This window comes from Melanerpes formicivorus, unplaced genomic scaffold, assembly GCF_026170545.1.
Source record: "Melanerpes formicivorus ecotype bairdi unplaced genomic scaffold, bMelFor1.0.p_v2 SCAF_24, whole genome shotgun sequence".
NCBI lineage: Eukaryota > Metazoa > Chordata > Aves > Piciformes > Picidae > Melanerpes > Melanerpes formicivorus.
The window spans coordinates 8,373,122-8,394,341 of NW_027142376.1; the positions used below are offsets into that span (position 1 = coordinate 8,373,122).

Here is a 21,220-nt window from a genome sequence, read left to right on the forward strand (position 1 = left end):
GTCAATGGTTTGAAATGAGAGCAGAGCAGATTTAGGTTGCAGGTTAGGGTGGTGGAACACTGTGACAAGGTTGCTCAGGGAGGTAGCTGAGGCCCCATGCCTGGAGAGCTGCCAAATGGAGAGGGACCTGGGGGTGCTGATCAACAGCTGCTTAAACATGAGCCAGCAGTGTGCCCAGGTGGCCAAGAAGGCCAATGGCATCCTGGCCTCTATTAGGAATAGTGTGGCCAGCAGGAGCAGGGAGGTCATTCTGCCCCTGTACTCTGCATTGGTTAGGCTGCACCTTGAGTCCTGTGTCCAGTTCTGGGCCCCTCAGTTTAAGAAGGACATTGAAACACTTGAACATGTCCAGAGAAGGGCAACAAGGCTGGGGAGAGGCCTTGAGCACAAGCCCTATGAGGAGAGGCTGAGGGAGCTAGGATTGTTTAGCCTGGAGAAGAGGAGGCTCAGGGGTGACTTCATTGCCCTCTACAGCTACCTGAAGGCTTGTTGTAGCCAAGTGGGGGTTGGTGTCTTCTCCCAGACAACCAGCACCAGAACAAGGGGACACAGTCTCAAGCTGTGCCAGGGGCAGTTTAGGCTGGAGGTGAGGAGAAAGTTCTTCACAGTGAGAGTCATTAGTCATTGGAATGTGCTGCCCAGGGAGGTGGTGGAGTCACCATCCCTCGAGGTGTTCAGAGGAGACTGGATGTGGCACTTGGTGCCATGGTCTAGTCATGGGTCTGTGGTGACAGGTTGGACACAATGATCCTCGAGGTCTCTTCCAACCTTGGCTATACTGTGAGATATTCAAGTCAGTCTGGACAAGGCTCTGAGCAACCTCATGTCGTGGAGGATGTCCCTGCTGACTGCAGGGGATTGGACTGGATGACCTTTGGAGGTCCCTTCCGAACCAAACCACTCTGATTCTCTTAATGTGTAATCGGCTGATCCCAGCTGTGTAACAGTATTAGAGATGTCAGCTTTATTTTGTACACTGTGAGACAACTCTAATGATATTACAAATCCCTATTTTCTCTGTTTTTGTAACCATAGCTGTGAAACACAACTTTTACCTTCTCTGATCACAAGATATGCATGTCATTATTTCAACTTCTGCTAAATTCCACTAGGTATTTTGTCACCGGATAGTCACAGAGGATTTTCTCTTCAACTGTGGGACCTTACTTGTGAGTAAACCAGACAAGTTCAAACTTGTTTACAGAATAAACATATGCAGAAAATATTGGGGGTTATTTAAATGGAAGGAAAATTACCTTAAATGTATAATTCTCCAGTTGTGCATCAGTTAAGGAAATACTTTTGAGTACGTGGGTTCATAAATGACAGCCAGGTTGTTTATGAATGACTAGGAAAGAAGAAATGCCTCACCACAAACAGAATGAAGTTAATTCAGATTAATTTCTTTCTCCTTTGACTCTTGATTGTAAAAGACAAAACAAAAAAAACCAACCCACAACAAACCCCAAAACAAACAAGCAAACAAAAACCCCTGTACACAAACTAAAAACCCCTGGTGGAATTCATGTACAAAATAGCATTAGAATGAAGAAAAAGTAATTTCAAACTATAGATGTTGAATTGCAAAGCTTCTTTGAAACACTTGTGACTAGGGCAGTAGATTTGCTAATAGTTTTCAATCATAGTATCATTCAGGGTTGGGAGGGACCACAAGGATCATCTAGTTCCAACCCCCCTGCCATGGGCAGGGACACCCCACACTAGATCAGGCTGGCCAGAGCCTCATCCAGCCTGGTCTTACCCTTCTAGAAGATGAAATTTGTCTGTCAACAGTAAAGGTACAGCAGCCCAGATACAGTGTGAAGGGGTTTTTGATGTTATTCCTGCTTGTTGAGCTCCTGACTAGGGGAGTCAGGCAAGTTCCAGCACAGCTCTCCTCTCAGATCAAGGGGAGGAAAATGTACAGAATCCTTCCTGCTTTTTGTCCTATCTTCATGGAACAAGACAATCCAGGAACTTAGTTCTGCTATTTTGATTCATGCATCAAGTAGTATATCTGAAAATGAAAATCCTATCCAAAAATGAGTAACAAATGTGAGTCCGTTTTCCATAGCTGCGTTACAAGGTGACTAACACAATTATTTCTGGCAAGGTAATGATCCATTCTACCAGGCAACAGTCTCCTCTAGAATTTTGGTACTTAGCAACATTCCCACTGACATCTCTAAAAGGACATTAGATCATCATCTTGTACCTCTTTGAAGTACTGTGCTGTAATTGAGGCCTCGAATATGTTAGCCAGTCAGTCCTGCAGGGGCTTTGTTTGGCTGGGATTTTTTCTGATTTATTAAAAACCATCTTACTCTCAACAACCTGAAATGCTCAGGAGTGGAAAGATGTGTGCTTCCTATCTGGAAGGAGAAGAATTATTTTCCTCTAACTGTTGTTCACTGAGAATTTTTTTTTTCCTCTTGCTGCTTTGAAGTTATTTCCATCATCACTGTAATTTTCAGTAGTGTTGTGTAAAGAAATGGAGAGGGAGTGGGGACTGTGCTTTCATGTTTTCAGCTGTGATCTGGAATATGTGGGAGGACACCCTCTGCCCCAGAGGCACAGCTAATAGGCTCCTGGTGGAGTTCATGGGGTGCAGGCTCTCCTGGAGGGGTTGCTTGAGAAATCCACAGAGAGTTGCTTGGGGTTTTTTTTACCAATACATCTTCCTCCTGTGTTTCTAACATGAAGCGAAGGAAAGAAGCATAAGTAGCCCAAATAATTTTTGCACCAACTATAATAATTTTTTCCTAATTGGTTTTGAGACTATGATTAGGTGTGAAACTGTCTTAATTAATGTTAATTAAATAGTAATTTTCTTCAAATGATAAAATAAATCTTTTGTAATGGAAGCAGATGTATTTTATAACAACCTCTTTTAACATACTTAGATTGGAGAGTAGGAGGAAATTCTTTACAGTGGGGGTGCTGAGACACTGGAAAACGTTGCCCAGGGAGATTGTGGATGCCCCCTCCCTGGATGTGTTCAAGGCTAGATCACAGTATCACTTAGGTTGGAAAGGACCTCGAGGATCATCGAGTCCAACCTATCAACACAGACCCCATAACTAGACCATGGCACCAAGTGCCACATCCAGTCTCCTCTTGAACACCTCCAGGGACGGTGACTCCACCACCTCCCTGGGCAACCCGTTCCAATGACGAATGACTCGCTCGGTGAAGAACTTTCTCCTCACCTCGAGTCTAAACCTCCCCTGGCACAGCTTGAGACTGTGTCCCCTTGTTCTGGTGCTGGTTGCCTGGGAGAAGAGGCCAACCCCTTCCTGGCTACAACCACCTTTCAGGTAGTTGTAGAAGGCAATGAGGTCACCCCTGAGTCTCCTCTTCTCCAGGCTAAACAATCCCAGCTCCCTCAGCCTCTCCTCATAGGGCTTATGTTCAAGGCCTCTCCCCAGCCTTGTTGCCCTTCTCTGGACATGTTCAAGTGTTTCGATGTCCTTCTTAAACTGAGGGGCCCAGAACTGGACACAGTACTCAAGGTGCGGTCTAACCAATGCAGTGTACAGGGGCACAATGACCTCCCTGCTCCTGCTGGCCACACTATTCCTGATGCAGGCCAGGATGCCATTGGCCCTCCTGGCCACCTGGGCACACTGTTGGCTCATATTCAGGTGGCTGTCGAACAGCACCCCCTTGTACCTCTCTGTTTGGGAGCTCTTCAGCCACTCCGACCCCAGTGGATGAGGCCTTGAGCAACGTGTCCTAGTGAGAGGTGTCCCTGCCCATGGCGGGGGGGTTGTAACTAGATGATCTTTAAGGTCCCTTCCAGCTTGAACCATTCCATGATATAAAAATAGCTAGATATAAATCCAGTTAGATGATATAAATATAGTTAGAAATTAATTAGAGAAGAATCTTTCAGATTTTCTTACATTTTAAGGAAAAAGATAATCCATGGAGATGCTTCTACCAATTTAATATATATTCATAAAGTGCCAGTTGATTGTGAAACATGCAACAGCCATCACTTTCTTAATTGCTTTACATACTATCGGTAGATAATGTGTGAAAATTGCAAGATGTTTGTCCATGGCAAATTCTGTGTGCCAAATACTGCACTGGTGAAAAAAGAGCATGCTAGAAAATCTGAGGAGAATTCTTCATCCTTTAGCAAATGTTAAGGTGCCTTTTGGATCCCATCTGAAATAAACAGCTGTGCGTGGAGAAGTAAAAGCAAAAGACTGAAACCCACATGAAAAGGCAGAGGAATTGTGGGTTTAATTGTGTAATATCTACTTAACCTGGATTAGTGTTTTGTTGTCCCTGTTCCCCAAAATGGTGACTAATTGAGGGGGTTTTGTACAGAAGGTTTTGCATTTTCTCTGTCCTCCTGTGTGCAGTGCATGGGTGGTGTGCACAAAGATCAAAAAGATGTTACAAATAACAGAAAATTGCCTTATCTGGAGGATCTTTGCTCTTTTGAGTGAGTGACTTTAACAGAGCCATGTCCCAGCTAGTTCAAAGTCTTCTAAGAGATTACAGTTTTCTGTTAACAATGAAGACATTTAATTACTGCCTGTTTAGCTGGCAGTGTTACCATTGCTGACATCAGTCAGAGTAATCATCCTGACTGCACTCCAAGTGTCCAGCAGCATGAGAGACTGGCAAAATTGTAACAGCTGGGTCCTTAATGCTTTCAGTCTTTCATATCTTCATTACTGTGGCAGTCTTTCCTAATGTGATTGCATTCACGTTTTGCATTTACAGTCCCTTAAAGAATTGAATGTGGCAATTTTTCAGTGGTTGCACTTCTTAAGTTTTGTTTCTAAAGCTTTTTAACATAAAGGCTCTTTCTTCTGTAGGATTGTATCAGATCCATAGATTCAGGAGAAACAAACTTGGATGGAGCCATAGGTAAGGTAACCTGTGTTGATATTGCAGTGCCTTTCTATGCAGGCAATGTAACTAGTGCATTTTCTGAAGAAATGTGATTTATTTGGGGATTTTTATTATTTTTTTTTAACCAATAGGGCAAGCTGCCTCAGAAGAATTCATTAAGACTACTTTATCAACCTTTGAAGCAGTAACAGAGCATCCTATCTTGTTGGCATCACATCGCTTGACTGTAAGTCTGGCAGCAAATTAAATAGTTGCAGGCTAATTGGCCTCCTTCCATTGATAAATAGAATGTTGTAAAGATTTAGCAACTCTGTAAGATAGGGCTGAGTGTGAATTGTGGTTCTGTCTGACAGGGAAAATCTTTATTCTTTATAGTGATACTTAGTTTTCCAGGAAGCAGCAAGGCATTCAGGCTCAGCTCACTGTATTTAGTTGAGATAGTAGAGGGTGAATGAGGAGGGCTTAGAGTGTAGATACAGCAGTTCTTAAAACTGTCTTAATGTAAATATAACCCTTGATTATTTCAGTCTGTCTTCAGCCTTGGAAAAAGTTTGTGACAATTTTAGCTGTTAGTATCTGGGGAGGCATAACCCCAGGCACCAGTACAAACTAGAAGTCATCCTGCTGGAAGGCAGCTCCAAGGAGAAAGACCTTGGGGGTCCTAGCAGACAGTTCCATGGGACAGCAATGTGGCCTTATGGCCAGGAGGTTCAACAGCATCCTGGGATTCATTAAGACAAATGTGTCCAGCAGGTCTAGGAGAGTTCTCTGCCCATTCTGCTCTGCTGAGACCACAGCTGGAATACTGTATCCAGTTTTGGGTTCCCCAGTTGCAGAGAGAAGAATATGCTGGAGACAGTCCAACAGAGAGCTGTGAGGATGACTGGGGGACTTGAACGTCTCTGCTATGAAAAAAGACTGAGCACCCTTCAGAGGAGAAGGCTGAGAGGGGATCTGATTAATGCCTATAAATATGAGGGGTGGATGTCAAGGTGAAGGTGCCAGGATCTATCTGGTAGTGCTCAGTGACTGGACAAGGAACAACAGATACAAGGTGGAACAGAGGAGGTTCCACCTCAGCACAAGGAGACACTTCTTTATGGTGAGGGTGACAGAGCACTGGAGCAGGCTGCCCAGAGAAGTTGTGGAGCCTCCTTCTCTGGAGACTTTCAAAACCCACCTGGTTCCTGTGCGGCCTGCCCTAGTTGATCCTGCTTTGGTAGGGTGCTTGGACTCAATCTCTGGAGGTCCTTTCCAAACCCCAGTGTTCTGTGATTCTGTGAAGGTCTATTGATACCTCCCTATGTGCCTGTCAGCCTCTAAGTCACTGTATTATTACTGTCATTCTAGCATCACCTCAATTTTTCAAAAGGTGTGTATTACCTCTGTGGGTTATCAGTGTGTCTTCCAGTGACAGAAATGTGTACCCTTTTTTATGGAGGGCCATCAACATTTACTGAATTTGCAATACCTTGTGTCAGCAGATGAAATAAAATTCCCCTTGTTGTTTAAAATTTAATGGTCTGGGGATTTTTCCCTGCACCAATGAGACAGCTTCCCTTTACAACTGTTTCCCCTGCTCCCACCCCCACTGTCAGCAGAAGCCAGGGAGTGACAGTCCAGTTCTCTAATCCCTGCCTAGCAGTAGGTGAACTTTATTTAAGTGTTTGAATTTCTGGGGAATCATTTACTTCTTCGTGTATGTTGAAAGCTGTAGATGGTCATCTAAAATCCATCTGAGCGCATCAGTTCATCTCATGCAGCTAGGGATAAAACTTCCTGCCTGTCCAGTTCCTGTAAATTTGACACATACAGGCTCCCAGACTGCGCTGGGTTGGAAGGGACCTTCCAAGGTCATCTGTAGTCAGCCGGGACACCCCCAACTAGATCACATTGCCCAGGGCCACATCAAGTCTGATCTCAAACATCTCCAAGGATGAGGCCTCAACCTTGGGCAACCTGTTCCAGTATTTCACCACTCACATTGTAAAGAACTTCCTCCTGATGTCCAACCCAAATCTGCCCTGTTCTAGCTCAAAACCACTGTCCCTTAAAACAAGTATTTATTGACATTTGCAGACTAAGAAGAACTGTATCCTTGTCAATCAGCAGCTTGCCCTTTTTCTTTGGGGAAAAGAAAGTCTTCCTTCCCTCATTTTCATGACTAACAATCCTTCCTGATTTAAAAGAGCCCTCCTGACACTGGCAAATAGCCATTTAGACACCAAATGCCAGAGAGAAATTGCTTTGTATTTGGTGTGTTAAATTCAAGAAATTGTCCACTGTAATTAATAATCTCTAACCACATCTGCCACTAGTGGTGCAAACAGTAATTAGTTTAATACTATTTACTAAGTCTAGTGGGCTAATTACACTGGGATGTACAGCGCGCATTACTTCAAAGGAAAGTGGTACTTCATCTCCTGTGATGCATACAGAATATTTTTAGAATTGCTGTTACTCAGGGGATAGCTTCTAATTGCTGCTCTCTGAGCATGACTGGAATCTATGAATATAAATACCAGCACCCACTGGAACTTAGTGATCTTTTTTTATTCCCCAAGAGCTGAAACAAGACGTGTTCAAGTTTCCAGATCAATACTGAAGTGTAAGAGTGGTTAAGAGAAAACACTTATACCGGGGAGAAATGTGTAGCCTAAGCTGATCTCTGAAGTCTCTGTTGCTCATTTAGACTAAGTTGGTTACAGGCAGTATGTTATGGAGAGGGTAGGGGGAAGGCCAGAATCTTCAAAAGGATGCAATTTTTTCTGCTACAACTGTGACACTGCTTTGGAGTCTCTCTCAGAAATTTAAGTGCATCTAATAAAGCTCAATGAATTTAGTCAAATGCTGAGGTGGCATTACACAAGCACAACCAGTAAATGTTTCACTTCAGTTTTGTATTTAGTGTAGCTGCAATAGAAATTGTGTGAAGAAGAATTTGAGCAACATTTCAGCCTCTTTTTCCACTTCATGAGAAAAGGGATTGCTTGTTCTGGGTTTGATTTGCCTTTGTATTTTTACCTTGAACAAAAAAAATTGAATACATTAGAATAGAATTAACCAGGTTGGAAAAGACCTTTGAGATCATCGAGTCCAACATTATCTAATCAATTAAACCATGGCACCAAGCACCCCATCCAGTCTCTTCCTACACACCTCCAGCAATGGCGACTCCACCACCTCCCTAGGCAGCCCATTCCAATGGCCAAATTGATATTTTTTGTGATCAAATTTCTGATTACCATCAACCTGAGGTAGTCAGTTATTGAGAAGATGATTTTCTGTGGGGACTGGCTGTATTATATATTGCTGAATGTGATAAAGTCATTATTTAGAAGGTGGCAGAAACCCAGTCATAGCTATGATCATAATGAAACTGGTCAGTTTGGCTTAAAGAGTACTTCCCGCTTCTTTTGTGTAAGCAGTCTTGGTGATAATGCCTTAGAGAAGAAAAATATCTGACTGCTTTCATGGAGTCCACACAGATGCCAACAGTAATTTCCAAGAAGAAAAAAGGGGTCCTTGGGCATTGTTTGCTTCAACCCCTCTAGTAAACACCACAATACTCTTGCCATGCTCCTGTATCCATCACTCACCAGAAGGTGTGCGGTTCAGTGGTGAATTTAACAGCATTTGCTGTACTGTTCCCTTTCAGTTTATTTCCCCTCCAGAATGACTTGCTTTGTTCACAGCTTTTACAAATTTGCTTATGTATTAGTGAAAAAAAGCAGCTTAGCAGAGAAGAGTGACCTTGGTGGCTTTGTAGGTGTGGTTGTGGATGAATTTCCGTGATCACTCCTCCCTTTGATTAAGGGCTCTAGCAGTAGAATAAACACAGGTGATAGTGTATCTCCTTTCTGTTTTTGTAGCTCTGCGAATAATCTAAGACGGATCTTTCTAACTCTCTGGTTTAGGTCGAAGCCTGTATCCTCCCACCACTAGTTTCTTTGGTCCACAGTCAGAATGGTAAGTGTATGGCCACATCAACTACGGTTTCCCTGAATTCCACATTTTGTTTTAATTAATCTTCAGTGTGGTCACATTCTTGGCACCTTTCATTTTCAAGTGGAATGGAGGCTCTTCAGCTTGCGGTTGCTCTCAGAAACCACATCACTGCTTTTAAGCCACGAGGTCATGGCTGAGGAGAAAGGGGAGAGCCTTGAGTTGAACAACAACCTTCTGTGTCTCATTAGAGATTCATTGCTGCCTCAGTAAGTATGAGATTGCTCCTGTGCTGGGGAATAACTTGATACTCGATCCATTTGGACAGGGTATTTGTTTTAACTACCTGGTTTGTGTTTAAATGGCCAAAGGAAGAGAGGAATTGCAGTTGACTGCTGCCAGAATCTCTGCTCAGTACCTCTTCGCTAGGTTTATTTAGTGCTTTGTCATATATAAGCCAAACACAACTTCTGTGCAACGCTCACTCCTGATGCTGTGCCTCTGGCTGCCCTTGGAGCAGAACAAGTTTCCCGTGGATTTTAGGCTGTGACTTAAATATTCCTCTTTGTTCCACTAGTCAAGTCAGAACATTGGAACAGCAGCATCTTTGTCTGTTTTAGATACTGTGCCATTACCTGAGATGTTCTGAAATGGTGTGGAATGGTGCTTTACTTTCTGAAAAGGAATGGTTCAGGATGGATTAGTCCTCTGTGATCCACCCGGAGGTTACTGCACCTAAATTGCTTTCCTTTCCTGCTGCCTTTAGCAGCAGAAAAACCCTACAGCAGAGGAGATGGAGCTACAGTGTGTGGGCCACATGTGGCCTGGAATTTCATTTACATGCTTCATGGTCAAATGATACCTGATACTTCAAACTGACTTAGAGATGAGCATGAAGGCCATTCTGTTATGCATATACATAGGGCGATAACATCCATGAGTACAGGGAAGGAAAGCATGGACGCAAGATGAGTACAGGAACAAGTCATCATTTGTCTTACATATTACACAGAATTGCAGAATGTTAGGGGCTGGAAAGGACTTGAAAGATTGAGTCCCACCCCCTGCCAAAGCAGGATCACCTAGAGTGGGTCACACAGGAACGCATCCAGGTGGGTTTTGAAAGTCTCCAGAGGAGGAGACTACACAACCTCTCTGGGCAGCCTACTCTAGGGCTCACAGTGAAAAAGTTTCTCTTTCTGTTCCTGCTGCCCCTCCTCTGCTCCAGCTTGCACCCATTGCCCCTTGTTCTATCCCTGAGCAGAGGCTGGCTCTGTCCTCCTGACACTGCCCTGCACATCTTTATCAACAGGAATGAGGGGACCCTTCAGGCTCTTCTCTTCCAAGCTGAAGAGCCCCAGTTCCCTCAGCCTATCCTCCCAGGAAGGTGTTCCACTGCCTGCAGTATGTTTGTGGCTCTGGACTGGGCTCTTTCAAGCAGTTTACTGAGGTCCTTGAACTGAGGGGCCCAGCCACACCCCTTCCAATACACCCCTGTAGGTGATTCTGTAGGAAAGGGAGAAGGATCTGGGGTTAGCGTGTTCTTTATGATGAAGGTTATGATGACACGCATTCGTGTACCCATTTCTTTCCTATAAGTGTTTTCCTCAATTAGTTCATATAAATGTAAAAGTGACCCAGGAAATAGAGTTTTGATGACTCTGCATGACACATAAAATGGTCTTAATTTTCAATTAGGTATGAGCACCTTCTGATGGCTCCAGACCCAGTACCGCTGTATGCTCTGAAACTGCTGGTGGCCCTGACTAAACACAGCCCTGCTTCTGTGAGGTGAGACAACAACACTTTCTGTCTTGTTCTTGGTTCTTCCTGGTCTGATTTTCTTCCATTAGGAGTTCACAAAACCTTAGCTCTCGCTAGCATACTGCTTTGACACTTGAGAGATTTGGAAAACCCTTGGAGAGCATTTGTTATAGAGCAGAGTCTTTGGTCTTTTGTGCTAATTTTATATGATCCTGGTTATTGTAATATGGATTTAGCTAATTAAACTGTAGAGGGAAAAATCATAAGAACTTGGACATTACAATAATCATTAAAACCATTTTTTAAATTGATGCCAAAGGGGCTTACAGGAAGGTTGCAGAGGGACTGTTTCCAGAGGCCTGTAGGGATAGGGTGAGGGGCAGTGGTTTGAAATAGAGAAGAGGAGATTGGATGTTTGGGACAAGTTCTGCACCATGAGGGTGGAACACTGCACAGATTGCCCAGGGAGGTAATTGAGGCCCCATCTCTGGAGATATTCAAGGTCAGGCTCAATAAGGCTCTGAGCAACCTGCTCTGCTGGAGGATGTCCCTGCTGACTACAGGGGGGGTTGTTCTAGAGGACCTTTGGAGGTCCCTTCCAACCCAAATCATTCTGTGATTGTCAAAACTCTGTCCAGCTGAGCATATTTATACTAGGACAAAGGTGTGGTGTGTTTGTAAAAGGTTCAAACCAGTCAGTTCACTCTGGTGCTGGACAGGTTTTCTGCAGATATAGCTACCCTTTTAAGTTCCTAAATATGGACAGTCATGTTTGGTGCAGGTGCACTTTGTATGTTTAAAAGGTGTCTGATCTTTTTCTTTGTAACACAAGGTTTAGGCTGTGGTGGGGAAAAAAACAACCATGGCATAGAACTCAAACTGTTGGATCACAGACAGGCAGCATCTCTCGTGTGTGCACATAGATCTGTCCCTCTTCCTGGCTCTGCCAGGAGTTGTGGCACTCCCCATTGTCTGTTCACAGTGTCTGATAGTGTTATGGCTAAGAAGCCACCGTGTGTGCCACACTGTCTTGCTCTGAAATGAGCACAAGATGTAAAGAAACAAAAAGGAAACAACAACACAAAAGAACCGTCAAGGAAGGAAATTTGGTTTCCCACTGTTTTCATTACAAAAGATGCAAACATCCTCTTTTAATCTTTTGTGATGCTACTTTGAACAGTACTTGAACACACTAAGTAGTCTAAGCATGAACTAGGAAATACTGGGCTTGAGACTTAAAATGGTTTAAATGCAGCAAATGTACCTAATTGTGTTTTCATCGTACAGAAGCTGTTTATGCTCCTGATTTGATCTATTATACAGTACAACTTTCTCTTTTTGCAATGAACCCACAGATAATCTAAGACTTAGAGAATTGCAAGAAATGTTTCTGTAACTAGCATGCTGGGTGTTACAGTGGCACTATTCCTTTTGCCTAAAGAATTCTCCTTACTTGAGGAGTCAAGTGTTTGCTGTGATGCTCATTGTAGGTAGACTGTGGGTGCCCACACATCCTCATGGTCTTGCAACAGACAGCAATTCTTGTCTTAATGCTTTTGAAGAGCAGCTGTGGAACTAAATTTAAATATTACTAACTGAAAATATATGTACTTTAAAGTATATCTATGTACAGTACTATGTACTGTACTATATCTATTACTAGCTGAACTAATTTTCAATGTTAGTGTATCCTGTGCTGTTATTTGAGGATGGGCTTCTAGATTGCAGGTACTAGCACTTGCAATTGTTCTGTTTCTCTGTTCCTCTTTCTGAGTTGATGTGAATTTCTTATCTGCTGTTGATATGATATATCAGTTAGCTGTTCTTAAATGTGTTTACTCTTGTAGTGTATCTTATGCTGTGCTATTCCAGAAAACCTAGAACTTGACTCTTAGCTAAGGTTGTGAAATGTAGCTATATATTTTGCTGTGTGCTCTTTGTTCCTTGACTTGCATTTAGTCAGAAACTTGGAGCATTTGATGACTAATATAGCTGAAAGAAAAACACTCAGAACTACAGGCTGATTTTTATGGGTTGCTAAAATAGACATTTTTGGTTGCAGGAGGGGAGACAATAAAGGAAATAAGGGAGGAGCTGAGGGAAGCGTCAGATTTGGCATCAGATACTGATTGTAGTTACCCAGAAAGACTCTTGAAATGTTGTGTGTCAGCTAATAAGTCTGTTGTTGAGTTGCACATCATTCTAATTCCTTTCAAAGGCAATGGTCAGAGTTCATTATTGCAAGGGAGTTCTCGTAGTCTAGTCATGTACTGACTGTAATACTAATCACAGTTTTTAATGTAAAACACAAGTCCTTGCTGTTTCATTTTGCAGAAGTGCCCCTTGAGTGGAGAAATTAGCCATGAACCTGAAACCTCTCCTTTTGTTTCCTCTTTCCTGTGGATGATCAGATGTTGAATGTCTAAGTTTTAAAAATATGAGGCTACTATTTGACCTTGCTATTAGGTCAGACATTGAAAACTGTCTCGTTGTGAGGTTCACAGGAGTACACTCGTTATGTAAAGCATTAAACAGAGGGAGACAATCCCAGGCATTCTTGATTAGTTTAGGTTGCCCTGGAGCATTGGGGATGCCCTTTCCCTGGAGGTATTCGAGGCCAGATTGGATGAGGCTTTAAGCAACCTGGGCTAGTGGGAGGTGTCCCTGCCCATGGCAGGGAGGTTGGAACTAGATGATCTTTAAAGTCCCTTCCAGCCTAAACTGTTCTGTGAAATCTATGGAATGTAACTTTCAGTAGTGAATTTGTGCCATTGTGCATATGAGCAGCATATGATCTTCACTCATCTCTAGGTCCATTGCCGTCCAAGTCCCCCACTTTCTATGTGGGCATCATGATTACATTCAGGTGAATGCAGGTGATCAGACACACAGGAAAACAAGATGAAACTGGAAACCTTTATTTATGTTTAGTGCACATATCTGTATTCTCAGCTCTTCATAGGTAGGGTTGCTCTGTTAGAGTGCCTCTCATTCCTGGGATTTCCTTTGTACAACATGATTTCAGCAAATATGAATGAGCAGGGTTCTGATAGGTGGCATCAATCTAAAAGAAACATTTTGTGATTGTATGTCCTTTGGATGTTTGTTCTAGCCTCCTATCCATTTTTTTTTTTTTTTCATTGAAGTCATGGAAAAGAAGGTACATGTCCTTACAGTTGTTTCAGTCTAGTCCTTCAGCTTATGCTATCCATTAAAATATCTGCTCCTCTTTTTCTTCACTGGGTGTGAAGCACTTCAATAATAAAGACACAGGAGAAAATCTTCAGAACACACAATTTGGGGTTCTGTGGTGTTTGGTGACCAGGCATCTAGTGCAGTGTGTGAGGAAAAGAATGGATCATTCTTCAAATCAGACAGTATAATACAGGAAAGAGTGTATCATAAACATTCATATCTCATCACAGTGTTTGTGAGAGACTAACAAATAGCAAGTGGTGTGGGTTCTAAGGGCAGAAAAGACTGGGTTCATGTCAAATGTTTCTGCTTGGTGAGAATATTCTTCATTATTTTAAATATTTATATCCATATTTGTGTGAATACACAGATATATTCTCTCTCTCACACACAAAGATCATAGAATCAACAAGGTTGGAAAAGACCTCAAAGATCACTAAGTCTAACCTGTCACCCAACACCTCATGACTACTAAACCATGGCTTCAAGTGCCACCGCCAATCCCTTTTTGAACATCTCCAGGGACAGTGACTCCCCTACCTCCCTGGGCAGCACATTCCAATGGCCAACAACTCTCTCTGAAGAACTTTCTCCTCACCTTCAGCCTAAACTTCCCCTGGTGCAGCTTGAGACTGTGTCCTCTTGTTCTGATGCTTGTTGCCTGGGAGAAGAGACCAACCCCCTCCTGGCTATAACCTCCCTTCAGGTAGTTGTAGACAGCAGTAAGGTCTCCCCTGAGCTTCCTCTTCTCCAGGCTAAGCAAACCCAGCTCCCTCAGCCTCTCCTCACAGGGCTTGTACTTGAGGCTTCTCACCAGCCTTGTTGCCCTTCTCTGGACATGTTCAAGAGTCTCAATGATATACATATACGTGCTGGTTTGTATCTGATTTGGAAATCAAGGAGTAGATAGTCCAATTCTTTTAGCTCACCACTCATTGTTGTCAAGAGAAGTGGCTAACAAATGTATCATGTCTTAATCTGTTAAAACCAGGGAGCTAGTTCCTGTAGCATGCTTTTAAAAACACACAGCAGATATTTATCATTTCATGATATGCACTGAATCTATTAATTCAACTTCTTCATGGTGCAGACTGACTTTCATAGAATGCATGGCATCATATTTCTGCAGTTTTAGTAATTTCTGCCATTAAAAAATATTAATTGAATTACTCTTCCCCTCACTTGAATCTCATCAGTGAAAAGACCTAGAAGACATTTCCAGAGCAGCTTAATGTTGCTGTTTCTATTTAAAAGCTGAAGTGGAGCCCTTGTTTTTTTGTTGGGTTTTGGGGTTTTTTTGAGGGCTAGTCAAAGGCTGAGGTTCTGGGTGCTAGATTTTGGCACAGCTTTCTACTACTCAGCTTTTTTGGAGTATTTATTGTGTTAAATAGGAATTTGCCTCCTCCCTTCTGAAATAAATCTTAAAATTTGATTTTACAGCCTCGTGGAAGAAATCCATCTTTTTCCAGTTCTGTTCCAAATCATCTTGGTAAGAACATAATTTTCTCTACATATATTCTAACAGATAAGTATCAGATCTCCCAAGTCATGTCAAACTAGTAAGTTTCAGGAGGTATATTGATAAAATCATATGATGTTGTTGAACTGAAATTGAACAGCCTAGCAATGCCTGAAGGACAGCCCAGGGCTCAGGTCCAGCCAACATGGATTTAGGAAGGGCAGGTCCTGCCTCTCCAACCTGATCTCCTTCTATGATCAGGTGACCCGTCTGGTGGACGTGGGGAGGCCTGTGGATGTGGTCTACCTGGACTTCAGCAAGGCCTTTGACACTGTCCCCCTCAGCAAACTGCTGGCTAAGCTGTCATCTTGTAGCTTGGACTACAACACTCTGTGCTGGGTTAGGAACTGGCTGGAGGGCCGAGCGCAGAGAGTGGTGGTGAATGGTGCCACATCCAGCTGGCGGCCAGGCACCAGTGGCATCCCCCAAGGATCAGTGCTGGGCCCCATCCTCTTCAATATCTTCATTGATGATCTGGATGAGGGGATTGAGTCAGTCATCAGTAAATTTGCAGATGACACCAAGTTGGGAGCAGATGTTGGTCAGTTAGAGGGCAGAAGGGCTCTGCAGAGGGACCTTGACCGACTGGACAGATGGGCAGAGTCCAACAGGATGGCATTCAACAAGTCCAAGTGCCGAGTGCTGCACTTTGGCCATGGCAGCCCCATGCAGAGCTACAGGCTGGGGTCGGAGTGGCTGGAGAGCTCCCAAACAGAGAGGGACCTGGGGGTGCTGATCGATAGCTGCCTGAATATGAGCCAACAGTGTGCCCAGGTGGCCAAGAAGGCTAATGGCATCCTGGCCTGCATCAGGAATAGTGTGGCCAGCAGGAGCAGGGAGGCCATTGTGCCCCTGTACTCTTCATTGGTTAGGCCACACCTTGAGTACTGTGTCCAGTTCTGGGCCCCTCAGTTTAAGAAGGACATTGAGACACTTGAACGTGTCCAGAGAAGGGCAACAAGGCTGGGGAGAGGCCTTGAGCACAGTCCTATGAGGAGAGGCTGAGGGAGCTGGGATTGTTCAGCCTGGAGAAGAGGAGGCTCAGGGGTGACCTCATTGCCCTCTACAACTACCTGAAAGGTGGTTGTAGCCAGGAAGGGGTTGTTCTCTTCTCCCAGGCAACCAGCACCAGAACAAGGGGACACAGTCTCAAGCTGCGCCAGGGGAAGTTTAGACTCGAGGTGAGGAGAAAGTTCTTCACGGAGAGAGTCATTCGTCATTGGAATGTGCTGCCCAGGGAGGTGGTGGAGTCACCGTTCCTGGAGGTGTTCAAGAGGAGATTGGGCATGGCACTTGGTGCCATGGTCTAGTCATGAGGTCTGTGGTGACAGGTTGGACTTGATGATCTTTGAGGTCTCTTCCAGCCTTAGTGATACTGTGTGACTCTTGTGTAAGCAGCCAGTCATGCAGTTCTCACCAGCTAATCTACCTGTGTAAAAAGTTTCTTTTATGAGAGGAATACTTTATTTTTTTCAACCACATAAAAATCTGAAAAAATGTAATTCATGAGCTTGATCCATAAATAGGACTTTTTATTTGCTCAACCCAAGCAAATGCTGCTGGGGAACTTGCATTTCCCAGTATCAAACCCAAGTCTGATCCTGTCAACGTGGTAATACCAGTTCCTACCATTTGTTTTTAGAATTTCTCTCAACACAAAGTATGAAGAATATGGTCTTTAAATAGTCACATGCTGAATTTCCAGCCTTAAGCAGGAGCTGCCATTTAGGAACACAAAAACTGTTGCTGGTTTTGTCTGGAATGGTGCAAAACAAATATGTTAATAGAATAGAATTAACCAGGTTAGCGATGTTTGAGTCCAACATATCATCCAGCACTACCTAATCAACTAAACCATGGCACCAAGCACCCCATCCAGTCTCTTCCTAAACATCTCCAGTGATGGTGACTCTACCACCTCCCTATGCAGCCCATTCCAAAGTCTAATCACTCTTTCTATGAAGAACTTCTTCCTAACATCCAGCCTAAACCTCCTCTGGTGCAGCTTGAGACTGTGTCCTCTTGTTCTGGTGCTGGTTGCATGGGAGAAGAGACCAACCCCCACCTGGCTACAACCTCCCTTCAGGGAGTTGTGGACAGCAATAAGGTCTGCCCTGAGCTGCCTCCTTCTCCAGGCTAAGCAACCCCAGCTCCCTCAGCCTCTCCTAACAGGGCTGTGCTCCAAACCCCTCCCCAGCTTTGTTGCCCTTCTCTGGACACCTTCCAGCAACTCAACATCTTTCCTAAACTGAGGGGCCCAGAACTGGACACAGGACTCACGGTGTGGCCTTGAGTGCTGAGTCCAGGGGCACAATGACTTCCCTGCTTCTTCTGGCCACACTGTTTTTGATGCAGGCCAGGATGCCATTGGCCTTCTTGGCCACCTGGGCACACTGCTTGCTCATGTTCAGCCTTCTATCAACCACTACCCCCAGGTCCCTTTGTGTCTGGTTGCTCTTCAGCCACTCTGACCCCAGCCTGTAGTGCTACATGGGGTTATTGTGGCCAATGTGTAGAACCTTGCACTTTGTGTTAAATCTCATGCCCTTGCACTCTGCCCATCTGCCCAGCCTGTCAAGGTCCCTCTGCAGAGCTCTCCTACCCTCTAACAGATCAACACCTGTCCCCAGCTTGGTGTCATCTGCATATTTACTGATGAAGGACTCAATACCCTCATGCAGATCATCAATAAAGATATTAAAGAACATGGGGCCCAGCATTGATCCCTGGGGAGCACCACTAGTGCCTGGCTGCCAGCTGGATGTGGCACCATTCACCACCACTCTCTGGGCTTGGCCCTCCAGCCAGTTCCTAACCCAGCTCACAGTGCTGCTGTCCAAGCCATGGGGTATCTGTAGGTGCTGGCCAGTAGCCTTCCCTTTGCTAAATCCCAGTCTCTTATTTTTTTCATTCCTTTTGTTGATTAAACAGTCTCAGGTAACTGTTCTCTCAGGTAAGCATGCTCCTGATGAGTACTAAATATGCATTGTGAGTAAACATCCATCACTATGCAATGCAGGCAGATTGCATACTTGGGTTTTTATCACGCTGGAAATTCAGTCTTGCTCAGGATAGGTGATGTTCACAAATAGGATTCTGAATCAGCTTTGATAAGGCTTTCACAGGTTTAAGTATTTTTAGTCTTCATTTATCCTTTGCAGTACTTTATTTCACTGCCTATCATTTTAAATCTCTTTAATACTCTCTACCCAGATAAGCCCTTTTTTATTAAAGTAACCTCTTTAGTGCTGAGGGATTTTTCCACACAGGCTTTGTGGTATTTTGTGTGCATATGTGTACAAATCTCTTCTTGGGGTAAGTATTAGCAATAAACCCAATATTTTTACAGCAGCTCATGAATAGTTTTGACTTGGGATGAGTACTGCTGTTAGTAACAAAAGAGGGAGATAGTAAAACATGGAAGTCAAATGTTTTGTGGTAATGTTTTCAGATACAGAATTAATGTTTGAAACATCTCCAGCTGTTGGACTCCTGACATTTAAATGCATATATATATATATATATATATGCACATATATATGTATGTTAGGGTTTGAACATGGTTGTCATCTCTAGATATATTTCCAGGTTTTGAAAAACCTCTCTGTAGGCATAGAGTTTAAAATGTGTGTGTCATGCCATGTAAGCAGAAGATATATAACACCTGTTGACATGGATATAGTGTATGAAATATTGGCACATATGTTATGTCCTGTGCTAAGTTCATTTTTAGAGGGGAAGGAAGGATGGGTGCCCTCCACACCTATCCTAAGCATTACCTGCCCTTCCTTTAGGGTTGTCTCAATCTAAGCTATTGCATGGAAGAGAAGCTTTGTGTGGCTGGTGAAATTCTGTTTATCTGCTGATAAATTATGGAATGATGCCTGTGGTTAGGAGCTTAGTGCTGTCCTCTTTCTAAAGTCCAGTAGCCAAAAGTGTGCTTCTGCTATTAAAATCTCTAATGAAACTTTTCATCACACCAGCATCTCCCAGATGTCAGCTCTTGCTGTCCAGTGTTTTCAGTCTTTCGTTTTGAACTCTTGCAAGTGCTTAAGTGTCCATCCTGGGTGATGTATGACACAGCAGAGTAGGAGGCACTTAGATTCTGTAGAGAGTAGAAGTTAATGCTGCATGAACTCATCTGCTGGAGAAAATTGACATCAAAAGTGGCAGATAATATGAACTCTAGAACTTAGTGTGAATAGGCAGTCTTCTATGCTATAAATGGGCTTTGAGCTGAAGTCCCTCTCTAAGCTTTGCTCTTGAAGATGGATACTGGTAGCAGCTGATGGCTAGCAACCTCTTCCTCCAGTCTGTGGGCATACTCATTCCTTCATTTAGCCCCAGCCCTCTCCTGAAAAAGTCACCACAAAGATATCTGGGACTGGTTAGACACCAGGTGTTTAAAACACCATTTCCTGTTCTTCTTGAAACAGCTTTGTGTGTGGTGTTCTGTCACTCAGTGCTGCTATCAAAAAGTTAAATGCAATGAGCCTAAGGCTTGGGTAGGCATACAATCCGTGCTTATCTTCTCTCCCCTTTCAATTTTTCTGCAAAGACAGTGTTTTAAGGTCTTGCAGAGTTCCTGGATCTAGGTTGGGTTTGATTTATTTTCCCTCTTCAACAGTGTTTGGGTGAATTTATTTGGTTTTGACAGTCATCAAGCTGTTTAGCATTCACATATTCTTTCATCACACTTGATTTGAGCCTTTTTTGATGGAAGTTATGTATAACCTTCAGGATCTTGTGAATATTGACATAATTAAAATCTCTCAAGTTTTTTTTGACACCTAGTACTACTCACTTTCAGTTTAATTTGCGCTCCTTTTCAAAGCAGCCCTGAAACCTCTGCGTGTGTGTGTCCTGAGGCATTGCACAATGCCAACAGTCCTGACTGTGCAGCAATGTAAGATACATTGCCATTGTCACTCAGCAATGAGATGCCATGCTTAAATCAAATCACATTCTACTAAACCCACCTGCCTAATCCTTGGTCCTGGTCAGAAAAGCCAAATGACTGTTGCAGATTGTAAGAGGAAGTGTTACAATGGTAAGCAGAAAAAACATTGTGCCACACCGACCGGTGTGTGGATTTTGGGTTTCCAATCATTAAATGGTTATAGCAGAACTGCAAAAGGTGCTGAGAGAAGAGATGCAAATTATCAAAGGGCTGGAATGGCCACTGTGGAAGAGATGATTCTTTTTAATGTTTTCACCTGGAGGTGATGATGGGGGTGAACTGTGAACACAGTATACAACCACAGGTCACTGATACAAGGTGTATAGGACTCAGCATTGCTCTTCACTGTGTTCTAATACACGAAATGCATTAGACTAAAGCAAACTTGCTGTTGGGATGTTAAACACTGACAAAAGTTGATACTGCTTACTGTAGGGTGCGTTCAGCTTCTGTGCCTTAGGGTCCTCAGTTTCCTTGAGGACCTTGAGTACTGCATCCAGTTCTGGGCCCCTCAGTTTAAGAAGGACATCGAAACACTTGAATGTGTCCAGAGAAGGGTAACAAGGCTGGGGAGAGGCCTTGAACACAGCCCTCTGAGGAGAGGCTGAGGGAGCTGGGATTGTTTAGCCTGGAGAAGAGGAGGCTCAGGGGAGACCTCATTGCCCTCTACAACTACCTGAAAGGTGGTTGTAGCCAGGAAGGGGTTGGTCTCTTCTCCCAGGCAACCAGCACCAGAACAAGGGGACACAGTTGCAAGCTGCGCCAGGGGAGGTTTAGACTCGAGGTGAGGAGGAAGTTCTTCACTGAGCGAGTCATTCATCATTGGAATGTGCTGCCCAGGGAGGTGGTTGAGTCGCCGTCCCTGGAGGTGTTCAAGAGGAGATTGGATGTGGCACTTGGTGCCATGGTCTAGTCATGGGGTCTGTGTTGATAGGTTGGACTCGATGATCCTCGAGGTCCTTTCC

The 21,220-nt window shown here is 43.8% G+C and overlaps 1 protein-coding gene across 1 annotated transcript in view; it reads left to right on the forward strand.

Moving 5' to 3' along the window:
* ULK4 (unc-51 like kinase 4) overlaps window positions 1–21,220 on the forward strand; it is a 165,337-nt gene that overhangs the window by 51,233 nt on the left and 92,884 nt on the right. The window contains exons 25-31 of the mRNA XM_068152788.1: window positions 1,113–1,169; window positions 4,836–4,887; window positions 5,004–5,098; window positions 8,790–8,841; window positions 8,942–9,086; window positions 10,516–10,608; window positions 15,217–15,265. Of these exons, the coding sequence (XP_068008889.1) occupies window positions 1,113–1,169; window positions 4,836–4,887; window positions 5,004–5,098; window positions 8,790–8,841; window positions 8,942–9,086; window positions 10,516–10,608; window positions 15,217–15,265 (543 nt within the window). The remainder of the gene's footprint in view (window positions 1–1,112; window positions 1,170–4,835; window positions 4,888–5,003; window positions 5,099–8,789; window positions 8,842–8,941; window positions 9,087–10,515; window positions 10,609–15,216; window positions 15,266–21,220) is intronic.